Source organism: Silurus aristotelis (genome assembly GCF_946808225.1).
Source record: "Silurus aristotelis genome assembly, chromosome: 11".
NCBI lineage: Eukaryota > Metazoa > Chordata > Actinopteri > Siluriformes > Siluridae > Silurus > Silurus aristotelis.
This window is the reverse complement of record NC_139584.1, coordinates 23,155,160-23,174,887: the sequence shown is the minus strand read 5'-3', so window position 1 is coordinate 23,174,887 and position 19,728 is coordinate 23,155,160. Positions and strand designations below refer to the sequence as shown.

At 38.7% G+C, this 19,728-nt stretch overlaps 1 protein-coding gene and 1 long non-coding RNA gene across 7 annotated transcripts in view; one reads left to right on the top strand and one right to left on the bottom strand.

The window, feature by feature from the left end:
* LOC310733264 (serine/threonine-protein kinase WNK2) overlaps window positions 1–19,728 on the bottom strand; it is a 49,679-nt gene that overhangs the window by 18,170 nt on the left and 11,781 nt on the right. For 3 of the 6 annotated variants that reach the window (XM_083554331.1, XM_083554332.1, XM_083554333.1), the window contains exons 2-14: window positions 19,401–19,573; window positions 17,516–17,736; window positions 16,954–17,111; window positions 15,467–15,555; window positions 13,288–13,507; window positions 10,411–10,675; window positions 10,202–10,308; window positions 7,897–8,694; window positions 5,023–5,424; window positions 4,711–4,751; window positions 4,189–4,348; window positions 2,469–2,585; window positions 484–651 (exon numbers count right to left, since the gene is read on the bottom strand). In XM_083554331.1, coding sequence (XP_083410457.1) covers window positions 484–651; window positions 2,469–2,585; window positions 4,189–4,348; window positions 4,711–4,751; window positions 5,023–5,424; window positions 7,897–8,694; window positions 10,202–10,308; window positions 10,411–10,675; window positions 13,288–13,507; window positions 15,467–15,555; window positions 16,954–17,111; window positions 17,516–17,736; window positions 19,401–19,573 — 2,919 coding nt within the window. Of the gene's footprint in view, window positions 1–483; window positions 652–2,468; window positions 2,586–4,188; window positions 4,349–4,710; window positions 4,752–5,022; window positions 5,425–5,820; window positions 6,193–7,896; window positions 8,695–9,274; window positions 10,049–10,201; window positions 10,309–10,410; window positions 10,676–13,287; window positions 13,508–15,466; window positions 15,556–16,953; window positions 17,112–17,515; window positions 17,737–19,400; window positions 19,574–19,728 lie in introns of all 6 variants that reach the window. The other 3 variants (XM_083554328.1, XM_083554329.1, XM_083554330.1) reach the window with 2 other exon arrangements.
* Window positions 7,289–19,728, top strand: part of LOC310733429 — a 43,934-nt gene continuing 31,494 nt past the window's right edge. Inside the window, exon 1 of the long non-coding RNA XR_014535743.1 lies at window positions 7,289–7,440. This is a non-coding gene — a long non-coding RNA (uncharacterized lncRNA). The remainder of the gene's footprint in view (window positions 7,441–19,728) is intronic.

Below are 19,728 nucleotides of genomic sequence, written 5' to 3'. Positions count from 1 at the left end.
ACAGTTTGCCTGTCAGCATTCTCTTCCTTACCATAGGAAAGAATGCACCCAGGAGAAGGTTTCATAACTATACATTAACAGAGGCTCTTTAATCTTTAATGGGTAAAGGAAGTAGTGATGCTTGCTGTCAGGCATTAAGTGATGAACCTTACTCTAAGACAGATGACACACTGGGCATTTGGAGAATATTTAACAGTGCAGTGTGTAAGGAAACTGATCAGTTGACTGATAAGTTGACAGACAAGACTGTCTCCTGATAACCCTGCACAAATATTTTAATTACACTGTTTTAATATATGCTAATGTACACGTATTTGTATCGAATTCGTACTTTTTTGGTACAGGGCTTCCTGTTCGGTGCACATGTGTACCGAACGTGTACCAAATTCGTTTTAAATGTAATAAATTTAATGACGCAACCTGGAATTCAAATGCCTTTCCATTTACTAAACAATCAGAATTTGTTTGTGGTTCCGAGCTTACCTCAAAAGCAGAACCCCCTTTGAGGTTCTGATGGGGCTGTGACTGATGTCCTGAACCCTTCTCTCCCTCAGCATCTTCACTCAGGATGTCCTCAGCCTTCTCCACTATGTCCTTCAGCTGCTCAATGAACATCTCTTTCTCAAGCAGCAAGATGAAGTCGTTCTCAACCTAATGAACAAACATATAATGATATAGATTTTAAACAAATACAAAGACGTATTGTTTGCCTATACTTTTCTCCGTTCTTGAACATGAGACAAAGGTTTGATAATGAAACCTTGGAACAGAACAGAAGTTGTAAATGCAAATGCACTAAATGGACAAAAGTATTGGGAGACCCCCAAATTGTAAGCACAAAGTTAGACACACACAATTGTAGGGCTGTATTTCGATGCACATACAAATCTTATGGTCAGATGTCAACAAACCTTTGTCCATATAGTCTATTTTTTTGAGAAACGATATGTTGCAATATGGAGAGACAGATCTGCCAAATTCAATGTAATATCTATAAAGCTTTAAAAAGTACCTGTACCTATAGCTGTGTCAACTGATAACGTCGCAATACAAAAAATTTTATTGAACAGATGTATAATTTACTCAAGAAACACAGGCATATACAGTCCTAAGAGTCCATGCATTATATTTGTTCTTTTTTGTTTAATCGTGATCATGATAATTTTCTCGCCATATTAAAAGCGTTTCCATACACAACTTTACATGATCTCAACGGAAAAAATCTCACACCTCGTGAATGACAGCCTCCTTCTCAGATGTCACACTTATGTGCAAGTTGTCAATCACTGACACACACAGAGCTTTTTCAGTTGGAGTGAGTCCCTGATCAAAGCAAAAGCGAATGCGATCATCCATGATGCTGCGATGATCTAGCCGAATATAGCAATTAAATACTGATCACGAGGAAACTATGTTTGTTATGTCGAGATCAAGAGAAAAATGAAGTCTTGATAATGAAGTCGTGAAAGCCTAACAATATAAAATATTATATTAGAACGTATTGTTCCCTTATGATCAGTACTTCATTTTCTGACGTACATATTCTGTGTGTTTGAGAAGGAGGCTGTGATTTACAAGGTGTGAGATTTTCTCACAATGCAATTACATCGTGAGAAAACAGGTTTTTATGCTGAGATCATGAGAAAACTATTTTGTGACCATGAGAAAACAAAAAAATAAAACAATAATATAATATTATAATGCATGGACTCTTAGGATAACCATAGGCATAAAATCATTATCTTTCGGCTTTTTCCATTAGGGGTCGCCACAGCGGATCATCCGTCTCCATACCCCCCTGTCCTCATAAAATAAAATCACAAAATGCGTTTTGGGCCGTTTTGGCTAATGTGTTTTGGCTCCCCCAATGGGCAAAAGTGATACTGCAATAGACATAACCCTCAATGGACATAAAAAAGCAACATACTTTTAATGTAAATATTATACAATTAATATACATTTAAAAGTGTTACTGCATTGGAAAAACCACCGAAACATGCAGGACAAAAGTACTTCAAGACCAAGGTCGTCGTGTTAAGACCAGTACATAACATTATACCATCATCCTGGTATACAGCCGAAAGTTTTGAATTATAGAAGCGCTGGGTCTAAAAAGAGAACTGAGAGCAAATTAATATTTAAATACATCTCTGATAAGACAGTGTGGTAAAACAGTGTGGATAAAGGAATCAGACACAAATGCAAAGCAGAGATGACACAGGGACAGCTTTATCAGAGCAAGAAGAGAAGACTTAAGACAAGCAGGCAGCAAAATGACAACAGTAAAAAAAAAAAAAAAACAAACAAACAAAAAAATAAATAAAAAAAAATAAAAAAAACCTTTATAACTGTGTGAAAATATGCTTCAGCTAACTACAATGATAGTTTTGTATGAAAATATATTTACTGTTGACTTTCAGAATGCATAATGCAAACATCAAAATTATTACTGGCAGCAATCCCCTTACCATGTATGTGGCAATCTCCTCAGGAGCATCTCCATCAAGGTCAAACTTAAAAGTGACCATCTTGTGATTGTGAGTCTCCAGCTGGCATTCCACCATCTTGTCACCCGTGTTACACACCTGCAGCACACCAAAGAAATTCAGCCTTTTTTTTCCACCAGGCAATGGCAACCATGACTGGTTTAAGCTTTAATATTTATAAGCTCATTACTAATTCATTACTAAAGAGTGTACAAATTATTTCAACTACTTAATACAGCGATTAGTGATTATGGTTTGTATTTTGGGATGAATTTCAGATTTCTGTTGGAATTCCCATTGACATGCATTACGAATGCCATTCAAATGCAATAAAAGCCTTTAAAATACAATCAAACTGAAGTAACATCGCTGCGCTATAGTGCGTGAAAGCTGCAGAGGCTGGAGTCAAACATATGGTAAATGTTCCCAGACATCGCATTCTCCAGCCATCATTAAGCTAGGAGGAGATTCTGCTTCACAACGTTCACTCTCAGGTTCATAAACAACAATTTCAGAGGATCTGCCTGTGACCCCAAACGAGTGCATTTTATGAATTGGATTGTTGTTGAATCTATTCGAATATAATGATGTTAATGCCATGGTATTCAATAGCATATCCCAAAGCATTCTTGGTATTATTGATTTATTATTCTATTTTTTTTTCTTTCAGTTTCTTACTAATAAAAATTAGACTCCTAATCTATTGTATCTAAGCACTTTGCCTCATTTGTTTACAGATTAAATATTTGTGTTCCTGGCTTTTCCAAATCCACTAAAACTAATCAAAATATGTTCATGTATCCAAATACTGTGCAATGCTATTGGACAAACTCTATAAAGCTCTATAGCAGGCCACTTAAGATCTGCCACTCCAACCCATGTAAATCATATGTTCATGGAGCTAGCACTGAAGCTAGCTTTGTGCACAAGGGCATTGTAATGCTGGAACAGGTTTGGGTCTCCTAGTTTGAGTGAAGTAAAAATTACATTTACCACATCCAAAAATATTCTACACACTTGTGTTTTTCCAGCATTGTGGTAACAGTTTAAGGAAAAACCACACATGGCTAGAAAAGTCAGGCTTCCCAATACATTACTCGTTTAATACGTGAGTCCATGTGTACAAGTTTATTAATAAAAAAAAAAATGATGCAACTCTAAATGTCTAAACAGCAACAATTTTTTTTATTTACCTACAACTTTATTGGATTTCAATAAACTTTGCTGTGAATTACTATATGCCATAATATGCCCATTTGCCCAAAGACAAATATCAGGACTGGGATCTCAGGCAACCCAACATAAGTCACATTTTTTACTATGTAGGTGGGAACACAAGAGTAAAAACATTTCAATCCTGTGACATATGCTGGGTTGCCTGAGATCCCAGTTCTGATATCTATTTAACAGCGCATGTATTTAATGAGTACGTAGTTATAATGTACTATTATAACTAAAAGATTTCCACAATTCCAAATATTGTGTGTTTATATCTGGAAAATGCGTCAAAAGGAGGTAAGCCACGGAAAGAGAAGAAGAAGAAAAAAACACCACATGGCAGAAGCACTCGTTTGCATGCAGATAAGCGTCGCTAAAATATTGTTGCCAAAGAGTGAGCCAGGTCCTAACAGAGTACAACCCTGATATGATCATGCAGCTGCAACAGAGCAGTACTTTGATTGGATTTTTGGGGCAGACTCACGTTGAGCATGTTTAGTTTTGGTTTGCCGCTCCTCTCCTGGCGGGAACGCGTACGGGAGGATTTGCGATGATGCTTGCGGACCCTCGACTCGCTCCTTCCGCCGTGCGTTCCCTCGTTCCCGTCGCTCATCTCTTTTCCTGACGTGGCATCAGAGGTCACACTGTGGCAGAAAAAAAGTCTAGATTTCAATACTTGTTTTAAGAAAAAATCTATTTTGTAAGTAATTAAAGTCTGTGGATTGAACCCAGAGTAATAAAAGGTTTTAATCCAGCCCTCAAAATAAATCAATACTTTTGTGGACTTATTTAAAAACCTTACTGTCTAACTATTACAAAAAATAAGGAAAAAATAGGGTTTAAAATCAAGGTAAACTCAGCTACTTTCAGAATAAGTTACTTTGATGCAATTTTTCAATGGCACTTGTGCATGATATCTGAAAACTTCAAGGACAGGGAATATTAATGCAAGAAAATAATCATCATCAAGGAATCTTTATCTACACATATTGCTTGGGGATTGTACCTGTCATATGCAGCCACAGTCTGCTTATCTATAGCACACTCCTACATGCAAATAGAGAGAGAGAGAGAGAGAGAGAGAGAGAGAGAGAAGAGAGAGAGAAGAGAGAGAGAAGAGAGAGAGAAGAGAGAGAGAAGAGAGAGAGAAGAGAGAAATACAGAAATGAGAATGATTAACAAAACAAATAAAGCAAACAGAGAGGCAGCAGACCAGCAATATTTACCCAAACACATGGAAGACAAGCAAGCAGAATTAAAAGATCACAGACTAATATTATTGACTTTGAAGCAAACTTTTGCTTCTACTCTGTCGAACCTCAGCAAACACTTCAGTGGCTGGCTGGCTCGTTCCACTTGCGCTGCTGCTGCACTGCTGAACGTGATGCGTCGTGATGCTGCTGCTGGGCTGTGCTTGCTGAGTCATTTCACTGGTCACTGCAGAGGCCTGAGTTTCCTGGTTCGCATCCAGAGCTTCCTCGATGCTCAAAGGATCTGGTACAATGCCTTGTGGCACAGAAGGCGTCAGCAAGGCAGCAGGGGCGGTGTGTAGATGATGGCCAGGGATGGCGATAGCATGTGGAGCCACGGTGACGGATGTCTGAGAAGAATGAACCGGAACAGCAATGGGCATGGCGGTATGGACTGGAACTGGGCTCTGGGATGTGCTCACCAGGGCCGGAAGCACAATCTGGGACTGGGTATTGCTACCGGGAGCGCCCTTAAAAAAAATGAATAAAAAAGCCAATTTATACGTTAAATTTACTTATTGTAAATATTAATTTCTAAAGTTTGGGGAAAAAAAATTCCAGTACATATATATATATGCCTCATCACAAAAAGCCTAGTTTCAAGATTATTGCTGTACAAATATACAGTATTATACAATCTATAATAAATATACATATATAGTAAATATCAAGTAGACTGTATAGAGGTGTCATGATGCAGATGTTGCCTTTGATTTATTGATTAGGCTAGTATTTGCTAGCTCTGCGGGTCGGAATTGTAAATTGAGCACATTTGGGTGCCAAGATAAACAGTTTTAAGTCAAATTAGCACACAATGCAGCTATTCTGGCAGATTGCTTTGAAAACCCATATGAAACACACACTACCTGAGTAGCCTGAAAGATGGGAGGACCTCCTGCAGATAGGCAGGCAGTGTTTGGTGAAGTAAGCTGGGAAGGATAAATTGGAGAACTGCTCTGTGTGAGGGGATGCAAAGAAGGCGTAGCCATGGAGCTTGCAATTTGTTGCTGAGCCATACTGTAGCCCTGCTGGGAGTACTGTATTGTGGGTATTATACTTGCAAACACAGGAGGTGCACAGGCTTGTTGGGAACAGTGTGTTGGTGCAGAGCATGCAGCGGGTAGGAGTGGGTGGGGTGTTGGCACAGTGCCATCCATCTGTAAATTGGGCCCCGGTGAAACCGAGGGAGGGGCAGGCACAGGTTGGCCAGTGGAGAGATAGAGCGGAGTGAGGGATGACTGCGCAGAAAAAGGAAAGAATGAGGAAAAGAAATCAGGTCCAGGAAGAGGGACCATGGAACAATGAGCAAGGCTCAGCGAGGGCAACTGCAACAGGAGGTCAAAAACTGTCCTACCAATAAAAAAAAAAATAAAAAAAAATTCCAGTACTTCCTACAGTAGTTGCAAAACTGATTGACTATTGAGTTAAAAGTATTATATTAAATGTTATGGGCTTAAATTTTACCTATGTGAGGTGAGTCGGCTTCTGAGACAAAGATGTCTGATGTATTTGAACTTGCTGAGCAGCCGAACCTTGAACTAATGACTGCTGATACATTGGAGCCTGTGTAGGTAATGTTATAGTCCAAATTGATTGACAAGGATGGGGGCATAAAAAAAATAATATTAAAATTTATATAGGAGAAAAACAAAAAGCTATTGAAGCATATTGCAGCACTGGCATTTTTTTTTCGAACTACATACAATAGCTTTCAGAAGCAGTCTATAGTCTCGTTTCTCTGACAGCCAGAATTCAAGCTATAAATACATTTTCCATTATGGGATAAACTGTGCGATGGAGAGGGTGTTTCTCTATAAGGTGATAAGCTTTATTTTGATAAAAACTAGCAGCGCTGATGATGATGCCTCTGCCCTTAAAGTCTAGCCCTTCCGGTTACATAATTGTGTACCTGAAATACCCTTAACACATCATACAAGAAGGAATCTATGGAAGAAAATCTATTTCAGACGACCTCAGACATTTTACATTTCCAAATCTGCTTTCAACTTTCATTAACTTCCTCTTGAGGTATTGCACAACAATCTCACATAATTTGCCGCATGAGCGCAAATATCCACAAGCACACTCCAATATCTAGTGGAACATCTTTCCAGAACAGTGGCGGTTATTATAAGAGCAAACAGGAACTAAATGTAGAATGGTTTGTTCCAAAATTAAACAGACATAGAACAACATGTATGTAATGTAAATGATGTGCTCTAAAGATGGTCAAAAGTGTGCATGGGATACCCGTTGCATAGTTTTTAACACATTTGGTTTATTTGTATTTGTATATTAGAAGATGCGCTACACCTTGATTATTTAGAAGTGACCAATAATTTGTATGTAGATTGATTTCTCTTCCCTAAACAGTCTCAAGCACGATCTCTCAGCGCCAACGCTGCAATGTGAAAGACGTATCACAACACTACGAAGACGGAGGCGTGTCTTGCGATTCACATAAATTATAGATTAACATGGCAGAGGTAGAGCAGCATCTTCCTAGAGACAGAACGTCTGGTTTTATTTCATGTGAAAGGGCCATGCGTCAGAAGTCAGAAGGGAATTAAGTACCGTAAATTGTTGATTTGCTGCCTCTCTGAATCAAAGAAATTAAAGTGAACCGTCTGTACCATATTAAATTGCATAGCATTGTATATTTTCCATTGAATCGCATTGTGTTGAATCAAATGGAAATCGGATTGCGCTGCATCGTAATAAGGGTAAATCATATCGCATCGGTAGCTGCTTCATATGCATCTTTAATGAATCGTGTTGTTGGCTATGCACTGAGATGCAAATTCACATCCCTAATGTGCTCCATAATTAATTACATTACATTTTCTTCTTTTGTATTGACTGAAATGGCTAAACAATATATCAAAGTATAACGGTAATACTGCAAATGAGAAGCTTTTTAAACTCTTGGAAAAATGACTTACCACTTGGGCTGTAACGTCAATTCTGTGACTTGTTTGTAAGGGTACAGTAAGATTAGCAGATTCTTTGAAATCTGCTTTCCCAGCAGCGATCATGCCGGCTGCATTGAGATCTTTTTGTGTTGTGGCTTGTTCAGTCAGAAGAGTATCTTCTTGACTCATCGGTGCAGCTCCAGATGAGCCATGATGGATCCTGTGTGATGCCTGCATGCTTATCTGCAGTGCTGGCGTTTCCTGAAAGCTCTGTACACTGAAGGGATGCTGTACTGCAATGTAAGCAGAAACGGGCTGCACAGTGCACTGTGAAGCCGGGAGATTCTGGACATTTGTCAACTGTTGAACAGGTGAACTGACAGACTGTTGATCAGGCAGTAAATGTTTGGCTTGCTGCAATGATACCAATGTCTGGCCAGCTTCAATTTGCTGCAAAGGTGGTTGAATATGTGTACTTGCAAGCTGCTGCATACCGGCAGCGTAGCCCTGTGGTACAGTGGCATTTGCCTGGGCTATTGGTCTTGTAAGAGGGCAGCTCTGTACGCTCACCATCTGGGGTACACCAGAGGAACTGTAAGCAGGTGTTGGCTGTACTGGTTGGAGGATTGTTGCTTGCTTTTGTGCTGTGGAGGGCAGTGAAGAGTACGCCTGCAGCTGCACAGGCTGGCTTGCAGGCACGTAGCTAGGCTGCAAAGGTACAGCGTTGGCTACAGCTGGCATATAACTTTGTGAGGCTTGAAGCAGATGACCAGGGACCTGCATGGATGCAGCTGATGCTGGCTGGCTCTGAACACCCAGTGTGCTTGACTGCAGAACAAAATAAAAAAATAAAAATAAAAAAAAGACGACAAAGAGAAAAATCTCTCAGAAACACAAACATTTACTTAATTAAACAGTTCTTCCCTAAATTATTAAACAACTAGTTTCACATTTAAAGTCTACAACAGCAATAAATAACATGTATAAAAATGTCAAAAGGGTAGGAGGCAAGCATCACCCAGCAAACAGGGAACCGTTATAGAGAAGCTGGAGGAGATAAAAGAAAAAAAATATTGGGATTAGCATTTTATGAGGCTCTGGGATTGGCCGGTTAGTTTCCATGAGAAAGCAGGTGAAGGTCAGGAAAGTTTCATTAAGGCAGGATGCATATATCTGCACTGGCTAAGCCTGGCACCATCCTCTGAAAGAAACAAATAAAGTATAGATTTGGACTGGAGTTAAAGCGAATCAGGTTAAAAACATCAGGATGCAAGAGATAAGGAAAAATAAAGCGTTTGGAAAAATACAAAAACCTCTAAAAGCCCCGGGTTTTAGGGAGGTTCGTCCGGCAGAAGCATAGTGCCCATTTCACCCACAGACAATAAAGTATGCCAGCTGTCCAACCTACCGGACATGTGAACGTACGGTCACCCATGCACACACTCGCCCTGCGGTGCATTCCTGGCTTTGACATTCGCTCAGGACTCAGAGATTCGGTCAACTCATTCTCGTCACCGTGACTACGCACAGTCCGATATGGCCCTGTTTCGAACACCATGGACGGGACCTTCAGTAAGGCAGAGACATTTGGGACATGCTTGTGGCCTGTAATGTTTTCCAGGGATTTGTTAAGCTCTGATAAGTCAGAGGTCTCGTAAAGGAGAGAGCCTCTGTGCCCACTGAGTAAGAGTCCAGTCGGAGATATAGGTTGGCCCTCACATATACATGGAGTGTGGAGAGAAGTGCATGAGATGGGGTTTGTTCCCGTCCTTGTCCTCGATAAGAGATGTGATAGGCAAGTTGTGCACAAGGGATACGGAATGAGAGGGATGCGATTTAGACAACGTCGACATCCCCAGGATTTCGATAGAGGGTCGTCACACTCGGTCTCAGGAGAAAGCACCACTGACGAATCACTATGGCGTCGAGTATCAAACGGCAATGGCGAAAGCAACAAATTCGGGGCGGAAGAATCGTTCCTCTTAAGTTTGAATGGGATTGATGAAATGGAATCGGGACTTTCTGGCTGAAAAACTGACTGGATATGTGGATGGTCTCTCAGCGCGTCAATCACAGTAGTGCTTTGGCGACGGAAACCTGCTTTAGACCCAGTTCCATGAGGGCAAGGCAACGGCTCATAAACATTGTCATGTGGTGTCAAAAAACACCCAGGGACATGTGACTATCATCAAATAGCATGAAAGACACAAAACACAAATAAGGGTGGAAAATAAACATATATACACACATACAGCTCAAAAAATTTAAAATCAAACTGTAAATTTCCTTTAAATTACGTGACTAATCATCATCTTGCACCAAAAAGGAAACAAACCTGCTGCACTGCTGTGGAAACAGGTTCCTGCAGTGTCGGGTAAATGACACTGTGCAAGCTGCTGCTGTGGGAGTCAGAGTATATGATCGAGCCAATGCCGCTGTCAGCTGGAGAGAAACAGGAAGAAAAAAAGAGGAGCATAAAATAAATAAACATGAATGCGCACTTCATGTCCTGCGAGAACATTAAGCTGGGCAGCCAGAACTCACATGTAACAGAGGTAGTGCTGCTGCTCATCTGGGTCAGATTGGTGTGCTGGTCTGCTTCTGTTTCCTCTGACTCGAACACACCTGTGGGCTCACACACAGTGGGCACGGAGCTGAGGAGGACCTGGGCTTGCGTCGTCGGCACGATCCCACTCTGCATGGCTGAGGACACGGTGCGTTCTCGTCGCCACTTTATCAACGCCACTCGGTCGCGGATGGACTTCCCCACTATCTTAGCGTCGCTCTCGTGAAAGAAACCCGACTCAACCTGGAAAAATAAATCAATAAAAAACAAACACACACATTACATAATTGAAAGGAAAAAAAAATGGACACTTCAACAAATCAGGGAGATTAAAACAGAAAGTAGAAGTATTCTTGTGTGAAAAAAAGATTGAACTGAAATCAACTTTTTTTTTTAATAATAAATTCTCTATACATACATTTTTCTTCCATTTCTGTTTAACAGCTGTTATCCAGCTAGCTAAAATCTTATGATAGGTATATAAGCATGATGCCAGAGAAGTACTGATTATTAACTACAGCCGAAACAAAAGACATATTTATAAGTGATGGGTCATTTCTCACATACAAGAGTTTCACTCTACAAATCACTTTCAGATTTTATTTAATATATTTTCTCCCTGGATTCCCTGAACACGAATACTTTTATATCCATATATTGAGCGTCTTGCCTTTTTTTGAGGCAGCTATGAAAGTTTACAGCATGAAAGCACCTGTAAAAAAACATTGTGCTTTTCTTGCTTTGTCTGTACCTAAAGAAAGCAATGAAAAGCATGCTAAATGTCTTCACACTTGAAATAAACCTTGTTCAAAGTGAATGGACAGAAGGTTGCACCTTCAAGTAGAGAAGCTGAAAATAGAAATCAGGCTGTGCTCAGCGTGAACACACGCAAACACCGACCTGCCTTCGTTTAAATAAAATCTGTAGCAGCCAGTCACCCTAATTTGTGGTATTATGTGTCAATTAGTGCTAAAATGAAGGCCACTAAGCAGCAGATAGATAAAGAGGAAGCCTTTGAATAGAAAACATCCTGATGCAAAGAAAGGTATACTATTCCCCAAGGTGGTTCCTGAATCAAGTCTTACGTAAATCAATAAAACTCATCAAGGCCTTGTTAATAAAATGATGTGGAAGGGAAAACGTATTAAGCCCTGCAGTGCAGAGGCCCTTCAAAACCAGGGAAGGCACAGTTCAAATGAGACCAAGAGGAGTAAGGAAAAACAAAGACAAAACCTTTGCGAGATAACCATCACACACAAGCATGTGGGCAATGCATGTGAGCTCAAGTCTAGGCAGACTGCGCTGGTCTAAATCTTTCGGTGGAAAAATGCCATTTTTGCACATACACCCACACATACATGCAGAAATAAATCGGTGCCAAGCTCGTATTAAATGGAGCATTTTAAATCTGTGCGTGTGTGTATGAGCATTGTTTTCAGATAATGCTATTTTAGGAATTCTCCATTTACAGTGTTTATATGGAAAGAAGTGTCAGACCAATTTCCTAGGAATTCTATGGCAGGTGTACACACAAAGGAATGCGCCACTTTATTTTCGGGACTACTTGTTCAGCAAGCCGAGATAAAATTACCTCAGCTTACAGTCTGCGTTTAGTCTTTTTAACTAGTGCCACAACCTGGATAGACTCTTCGAACTGGACTTCTGTAGGTGCACACGGCAGCCTCACGTTTACGAAACAGAATTCCACTTCCTTGTTAATGAATGACTGGTGACTATTAGATTCTAATATATGTGACTATGGCCATTTACAATAACCATAAATCTTAGAGCCATTATAGCACTGTTCATTGTAGTAAGTAAAAAAAAAAAAAAAGAAAAAAAAAAAAAAAAAGATTTATCTGCTGAGAGTATAACACCCTGTTCTCTATTCAAATCACAATACATTAGTCATTAAATAAATACAGTGAAATCACTACTCAAAAAAATTACCATTTATATTTAAACAGAGTTCGCCCTTTAACCAAAGCTCGCTCCAAAATATCTACAGTTCCACAGAATATGACTGAGAACAGCGCAAAAACAAACAAACAGGACTGCAATTCAATTATTTTATTCTTCCGAGTTATAGGCAGAGTATTCACAAAAGCAGTGATCTCCATAATTTCACCATCCCTAGGTAACAAGCTGGTTATGAAGCTCAGCTGAAGAAACGAATGCATAAAATGTTACGTATTAGTCTGTTAGGAGGATTTTCATATCACTGTCTGAAAACCAGTTAGACAGCAATGCTCTAGCAATGTGCACATGATGGGCCTATGTGGTAACTGACGTGTTGAAAGAAAGCAAAAGTTTAAAAGAGTTGCATGTACATTTGGGGTTTTGTTTCCATCAGTAGCTCTTATTCTTCCAGGAGAGCCCTGGTTTCTGATTGCACCGACATTAAGGATTATTATAGAATCAATTATGGATTTCAGTTTGCACCTGTTTGCTAGAAAGGAAGCCATAAACCTTCTTTGCAGCTACCATTTAGTAGATTAGCTTTCCTAAAAATAGAACCAGAAAATACATTTGAAATAAATCTGGATCGATTTTGGCTAAACAATATACAGAACCTGCAAAATGGAATGAAATTGAATGGAATAAACTGCAGTGATGTCACGAAACAAATGAAAATGTCATTATACGTTTAGTTTTATATTATAATCGCAGTTAATGTACGAGGAAACTTACATAAAGTGAGTTGAGGAAAAGAGAGCTGAGAGTATAGGGATGAGATCCCAGGATTATGAAGCTCATGCAGGTAAAAAGTGAAATGTAATAATTTATTCATAATACCAATTAAACTCAAAACAAATCAGCTTTATAGCATGAAATACAATGGACCATTTCCTCACCATCTCTTGAGCCACACCTTCAGGCACCTCCCTCTCAATGTCGAAGGTAAACTCGATGGCACCGCTGTCCTTGTACTTGCCCTTCAACTTGCGTGAGTCCTCCACCCACAACTTTAGCGCAATGGAGGCCTTCCTTCCGTCATCTTCCTCAGCCAGCTCCACTCGCACGCCAGTGTCCTCCGCAAAGAACGCGTGATTCAGTAGGTCCTTGATGGAGTAACTGAAAAGAAGATATGGCATTAAATATAGTATAGTGAGTCATGACCTGTTCAAACGGTTATTTCCGGTTACCATTCATTAGCTAAAGCGTGTCCACCATACAGGTCCTTGTGAATGAGTCACTATTGGAATGATAACATATCGGAATGAGCACACTGTCTGCCAGAGCCATGCTCCTACACAAAAGCAAATCAACACTATGTGACCATTCAGCTGTGAGAATATCATTGCACTATAGTTATTAAACTATAACAGAATGAAGCAATGGTGCACCAATCAGAGTGCACAAAAGCCAGTGCAATATTCCTTCTACCTAAAACTTTCCTGGAACAGGTTGTGTCTTTTAATTTAAGTGGAGTGAAAATTTAATGCTACTGCATTCATAGACATACAATATAATTGTCTGCCTCCAACATCGTAGTAACAGTTTGGAGAAGCATCACATACGGCTGGAAAAGTCCCTGTTCTATTGTCCATATAGTGCATTTCAGGCTAAAGTAGCTCTTTCAAAAGACTCCTGTTATATAAAGCAAATGTACTAAACAATTGAACAGTACCCAGTGGTGGACAGTAACAAGATAAATTTTTTTTTTTTTACTGTACTTAAGTAGATTTTTCGCATATATGCACTTTACTAAAGTAGTTCCATTTGGGGAGGCTTTTACTTTAACTTTACTGCATTTCAAAATCAAATCCCGTACTTTTTACTCAACTTCATTTTGCGAAATCAGTCGCTCCTTTTTATTTTCGAGTGAATAAAAACGTAACTGGTCGAGTACGAAGTGAGCCACCAATCAGGATGGAGCGAGCACTCTGTTTTGAACTTGTTTTGATCCCGCTTGCTAATATCTACTTAACATTTTGAGACTAATAAATGATCTACTGACTCCAACTTGCCACAGCACCAGTTGCCTTATTTGTGTGATATTATTTTTATCAAGAAGTTGAAAAGGAGGTTTTGGGCTCATGATAATTGTATTAGACATTAATATAATTATAATTAAAAGATTGTTTTGCTAAGAGTAACAGTCTTTTCACATAAACTGAGCTGATTAAGCAAAAGTCTTATGACGATTTATTATGGGTATAATGTCTAATAATTTTTATTATACTTTGGATACTTAAGTACATTTGAAGGCAAATACTTTTGTAATTTTACTCAAGTGAAGGGTTGAAGGGAGCACTTTTACTGGAGTCATATTTTACTGAGTGTATCTCTAACTGAACTCAACGACATGGTTTGTGCACTTTGTCCACCACTGAATAATACAAACACACAAGATGCAGTTTGAGCTGATGTAATAAACACCACCTACTTCTAAAACCTACTTCTATTTATGTTCATTCAGCACAAGGGCACTGAAATATGCAACCAAAATAAAAAACTTCCCTTTCCCTCTCCTTCCCATCCTTTACTGAATTAAGAGTGTTATATAAGCAGTAGCTTTGTTCTTGGCTAATAGAGATCAAATTGAATAGGGTTGAAGATGGTCTGCATGCAACAGGCCAATACAATAAAATTGGTGCATAGAGGGATTGCCACCTTTGGCACTAAGCAGAAAACATAATAAATTCATCTTTCTGCTTTGTTTGTTTGCTTATTTATTAAGCTTTAACATCATGTTAGCATCAGCACTATAAACATGACAGACATGTGTCATCGTCAAATCCATTACATTTAAATTACTATATAAGAAATTTCTGCTTTATATGAGACAAAAAACTTAAAACACCTTCGGGTGAATATTATATGAAAGATCCCCTGTAAACATGTTTGAGTAAAATCGTTTACTAGCAGTATCGTAAAAGCTACAGTACAACAAGATGTGTTTAATAGTCAAAGGAACTTGACATGAGAGACATAAGGGGGGAGCTTCACCCATCAGAAGAAACCTATGAGTAAGCCTATTCTTTCTGCTTTACTTTCTCTCTCAGACACACAGACACGCACTTCACTCACCGCTCTTCCTTATTCTGGCAGATGCACTCGCCAATGATCTCCTTGATCTCCGGGTCCTTAACTTTGTTATAGCTTGCAGGCTTCACCCCCTGAGAAAAATGTTGTATATATATTTAAAGAATTAAATAAGTAAAGGAGATTATGGTGCAAAGAAACAGGGGGAGGACAAGATGATAGGATGTGATTTTCCCCCATTGTTTACTGCAAGCATATAACTTCATCAAACTAACTGTAATAAAGAGCTAAATGCAAGACAGCAGACTGTAATGCTGAGTAGAAGAGTGAGTGAAAAAGGAGAGTAAGAAAAATTGATAAAAAATTAATAAATAAATCACATGAAAGAAAGAATGTATCCAGAATAGATAATGCAGCAGATGCGATTAAGCATTTCCGGATAAATCAATAAATAAGCCAGCTTACACCTGCAGTATTCAAATCAGGGTTTCCGCTCAGAAAGCTTAGTTCCAGCCAACATGTATGGGAATGGAAGTTAATCGAGAGAACTGGGAAAATAAAGGGTTGTCGAATTTCGTTGTTTATATCGCTGTAACGTTTTGGTCTATGAATTGTATATGTAAAAAAAATAAAAAAAACTGAACATTGTTACATTTTCTTTTCTTTATTATGCAAAAAAAAAATAAAAATAAAAAAAAGGAAGCAAAGATATTACCTTCTAATAAAACTTTAAACCTAAAAAAAAAAAAAAAAAATCTCAAATTGCACTGCAGTTTGTCTTGTATTCTTATTTGCGTTAAAAGATTATAAAAAACTAAAATAATTTAGTATAATTCTCCACACAACTTTTCCTCTTCTGCAATTTTATTGTTTTGTTTATGTTTGTACTGAAGCATTCTGATGCTGAAGTTAAATTGAATGTGTTCAGTGTTAATCAGGAGACCACCTTCTGAAGGAGGCTAGGCAAAGCTGTTTTATTGCAATTCTGCAGGTGGAAGCCTCTCTATACCTCCAAAAACATATTTTCTGAAAGGGACCTCATTTAGGTGCAATAGCAAACATACATTGACTAATGCATGTCTGCTTCATGTGGATATATTTACTAGACTTGTGGTAAACTTTTATTGGAATGGTCATTTGGATTTAAAACCTAATGAGACATGCAATGTACTGTATGTGTGGGCATGAGCTATTCACTGTACTTTCCTAAAATTAAGAATATACTGAATAGACAGTCAATGCTTACAAGTTAATTATTTATGTTGAGTTTTATTTTTATCAAACGTGAATGCAATGAAATTAATGGCTAATGTTTTCACTCCAACACCTTCCCAAGAATCCAAATGTTTCATGCAACTTTAAATTATTTGAAGAATTCGTTTTTCATATTGTTTTTATTGACTGACTGTAAAACACTGTACTCAACAGTTCAGGTTATGGCATTAAAAACTGCACATTTAAAGCTATTAAAAATGTAGGCCAAGTTTTATGCATGGTGATGTTGCTATCAGTAACAGAAAAGCAGGACTCACGCTGGTGACTTTTCTGTAGATCTGGGCCGCATTCTGGCACTCGGAGTATGGATATTCTGATGTAGCCATCTCCAGCATGCACATGCCAAAGGCATACACATCCACAGACTCATCATAATGCTCCTCATACATTTCTGGGGCCATAAACTCCGGAGTGCCTGGAAGAAGAACCAAATATATATATATAAAAAAAAAAAAATCCTCCAAGGTAATATGAAAAAGCAGGCAACTGTTGAGAACCTGACATGATTGCTTTAACACTGAATTAAATGGATCGAGCAAAAACATTAACACGAATATGAAAATCACATTGGCTCTAAAATGCTGTAGTGTTTATAGTGCCTGACTGGCTTTGATATTTGCTATAAAAATATTTTTTATTACGCTGTAGGGTTCAGTAAAGCTTAAACAAAATGCTACAAAAATGAGCGCGAATGTTTATGCAGTGATAACAAAAAGTAAATAAATAACACAGCTCCGCCCTACAACATACACTCTAAAATGCTAAACTATGAACATAAAAGATCTGCAAAACAGGCCTTGTTTTGTGCTGGTATCTCACCAATGACGCTCTTCGCAAAAGAGGCTCTTTTAAGAGTGGCCAGGCCCAGGTCCCCGATTTTCACGCTACCCGTTGGACCCGTGATGAAGATGTTATCGCACTTTAGGTCCCGGTGGATGATGGGAGGGGTACGTGTGTGAAGAAAGTGGAGGCCTTTTAGGATCTGCCTACACCAACTCCGTAACACTTTGGGCTTCATCACCTTGAACCGCTTCAGATAACTGCAGAGCAAAAAGAGAGTCAGTGAGGTAAAAAAACAATTAAAATTAAATCTGACCTAAGCACATGAACTCCATTAAAGACAGGCTTATGAGACACTTTCTTCTGCCTTATGCTTTAATTAGATTCAGTTATATTTCAATTATATAAATATTTTAAGTCATGTTTGTCTTGGGTAATATTATTTGGTACAGTCACCACTCTAACAACTGAAACACTTCCAAATGTTACTACCGTAATTTCCGGACTATTAAGCGCACCCAAATATAATAGAATTTGACAAAGATTTTTATTTTGAACATAAGTAAGCCGCACCTGTCTATAAGCCGCTGTCTACATTGAAATTAATGAACATTACACAGGCTTTAACAAAAGACAGTGTCTGTTACACGGCTTGTATCAAAACAGTAGCCTACCAAGAAAGTCATTGTTCACGGTTCATCCATAAATTTGCCACTTCATTGTTTAAGCCGCGGGGTTCAAAACGTCGGGAAAAAGTAGCGGCTTATAGTCCGGAAAATACGGTACTTAAAGAAGTCAAACCCAAAATGGCAAAATATGAAGCTTTTAATGATCTTAGACACTGGGTTACTGATCAGAAGGTCAAGGGTTTAAAGCCCAGGACCACCAGGTCACCACAGTTGGGCCCTTGAGCATGGCCATTTACCCTCTCTGCTCCCGGGTGCTGTATCGTGGCTAAGCCCAGCTTTTTTAATAAGTTGGGATATGCAAAGAAAGAATTTCACGATGCTGCAATTTACATGCACCATTCTCTCTGTGGCACCTTTCCTTTGTTTACTTTTAAAATGCTTGGGAGTGGGTTTTGGAAAGCTAGAAACAGAAATGCAAAAGGTAAAAATCATTATCATGTATAAAACTGAACACAAACAGACAAATCAACAGTCTGAAGGAGTCAAAATCTAATGTAACATTATCTCTTCTTTCTTTAAATAGCTAACCCTTCAACATTTAAAGAAACCAAAGGAAATGCTCTCATACAAAATGTTACTTCACCTGTTTGTTTCATTCTTGCTCGTTTCTTGGACAGTGATTTTTTGATAAGACCATAAAAAGCTTTGTATTTGACCATTTTGGCCCTAAACTTTGCCCAGGAGTGCACAAAATTCATTAATGTATTGAATACAGAACATCCACGGTACAATGGGTCCCGTCGTCCTACTTATCCGTTATCCTCGAACAAATAATAAGCAATCAAATCTTTGCATATCTGCGGTAAACATAATTCATCACATCTCTAAATGGGCACCATTAAATAAGCTGGTCTTGGGAAGCATTGCTCAAAGAGGAGCTCCAAAAATAAACATCTTGCGGACTGTCTATTACATCAGAGTACAACTGTGGTTCTCTTGGGTATCTTGACTAACCAGACCAGACGTATCGATATTGCTATGGTCTGCAAAGCCCATGGATCAAATATCAGCAACATTATTTTTTTCTTTTTCAACTATACTCTTAGGATAATACAAATATTATTTGTATTATCCTAATAATACAAATAATATTTGTATTATTATTATTATAATATTTGGGGGGGGGATAGGAGTGGGGGGAACTAAAAAAAAACACAAATTTCAAGGCTTGACAACAATCAATGGAACAATCAATAAGTACCAAACCAAATCGCATGTCTGCAGACCTGACTTACGTTTTTAATGTCCCTGAGGTCATGAGTTCTGTCACCAGAACGATGCATTTTTTTCCTTTGAGCAGAGATTCCCAGAAGTCGTAGAACCGCACAATGTTCGGATGCTGCAGACCCTTTAACATCTCAGCCTCCTCTTTAAAGCGTTGTCTCTCCACTTTTGACAGCTTACGGTCCTTAAGGGGTGAAAACAAAAAATATAAAAAAAAACAATCTCAGCTCTAGAGTATCAAACCGGTTGCAAATGGAATAATGAGGTGTCCTGCACCACAAACAAATAAGAATCATTATATTAATAAATGCGTACTTTACATGTCCACTTCAATCACAT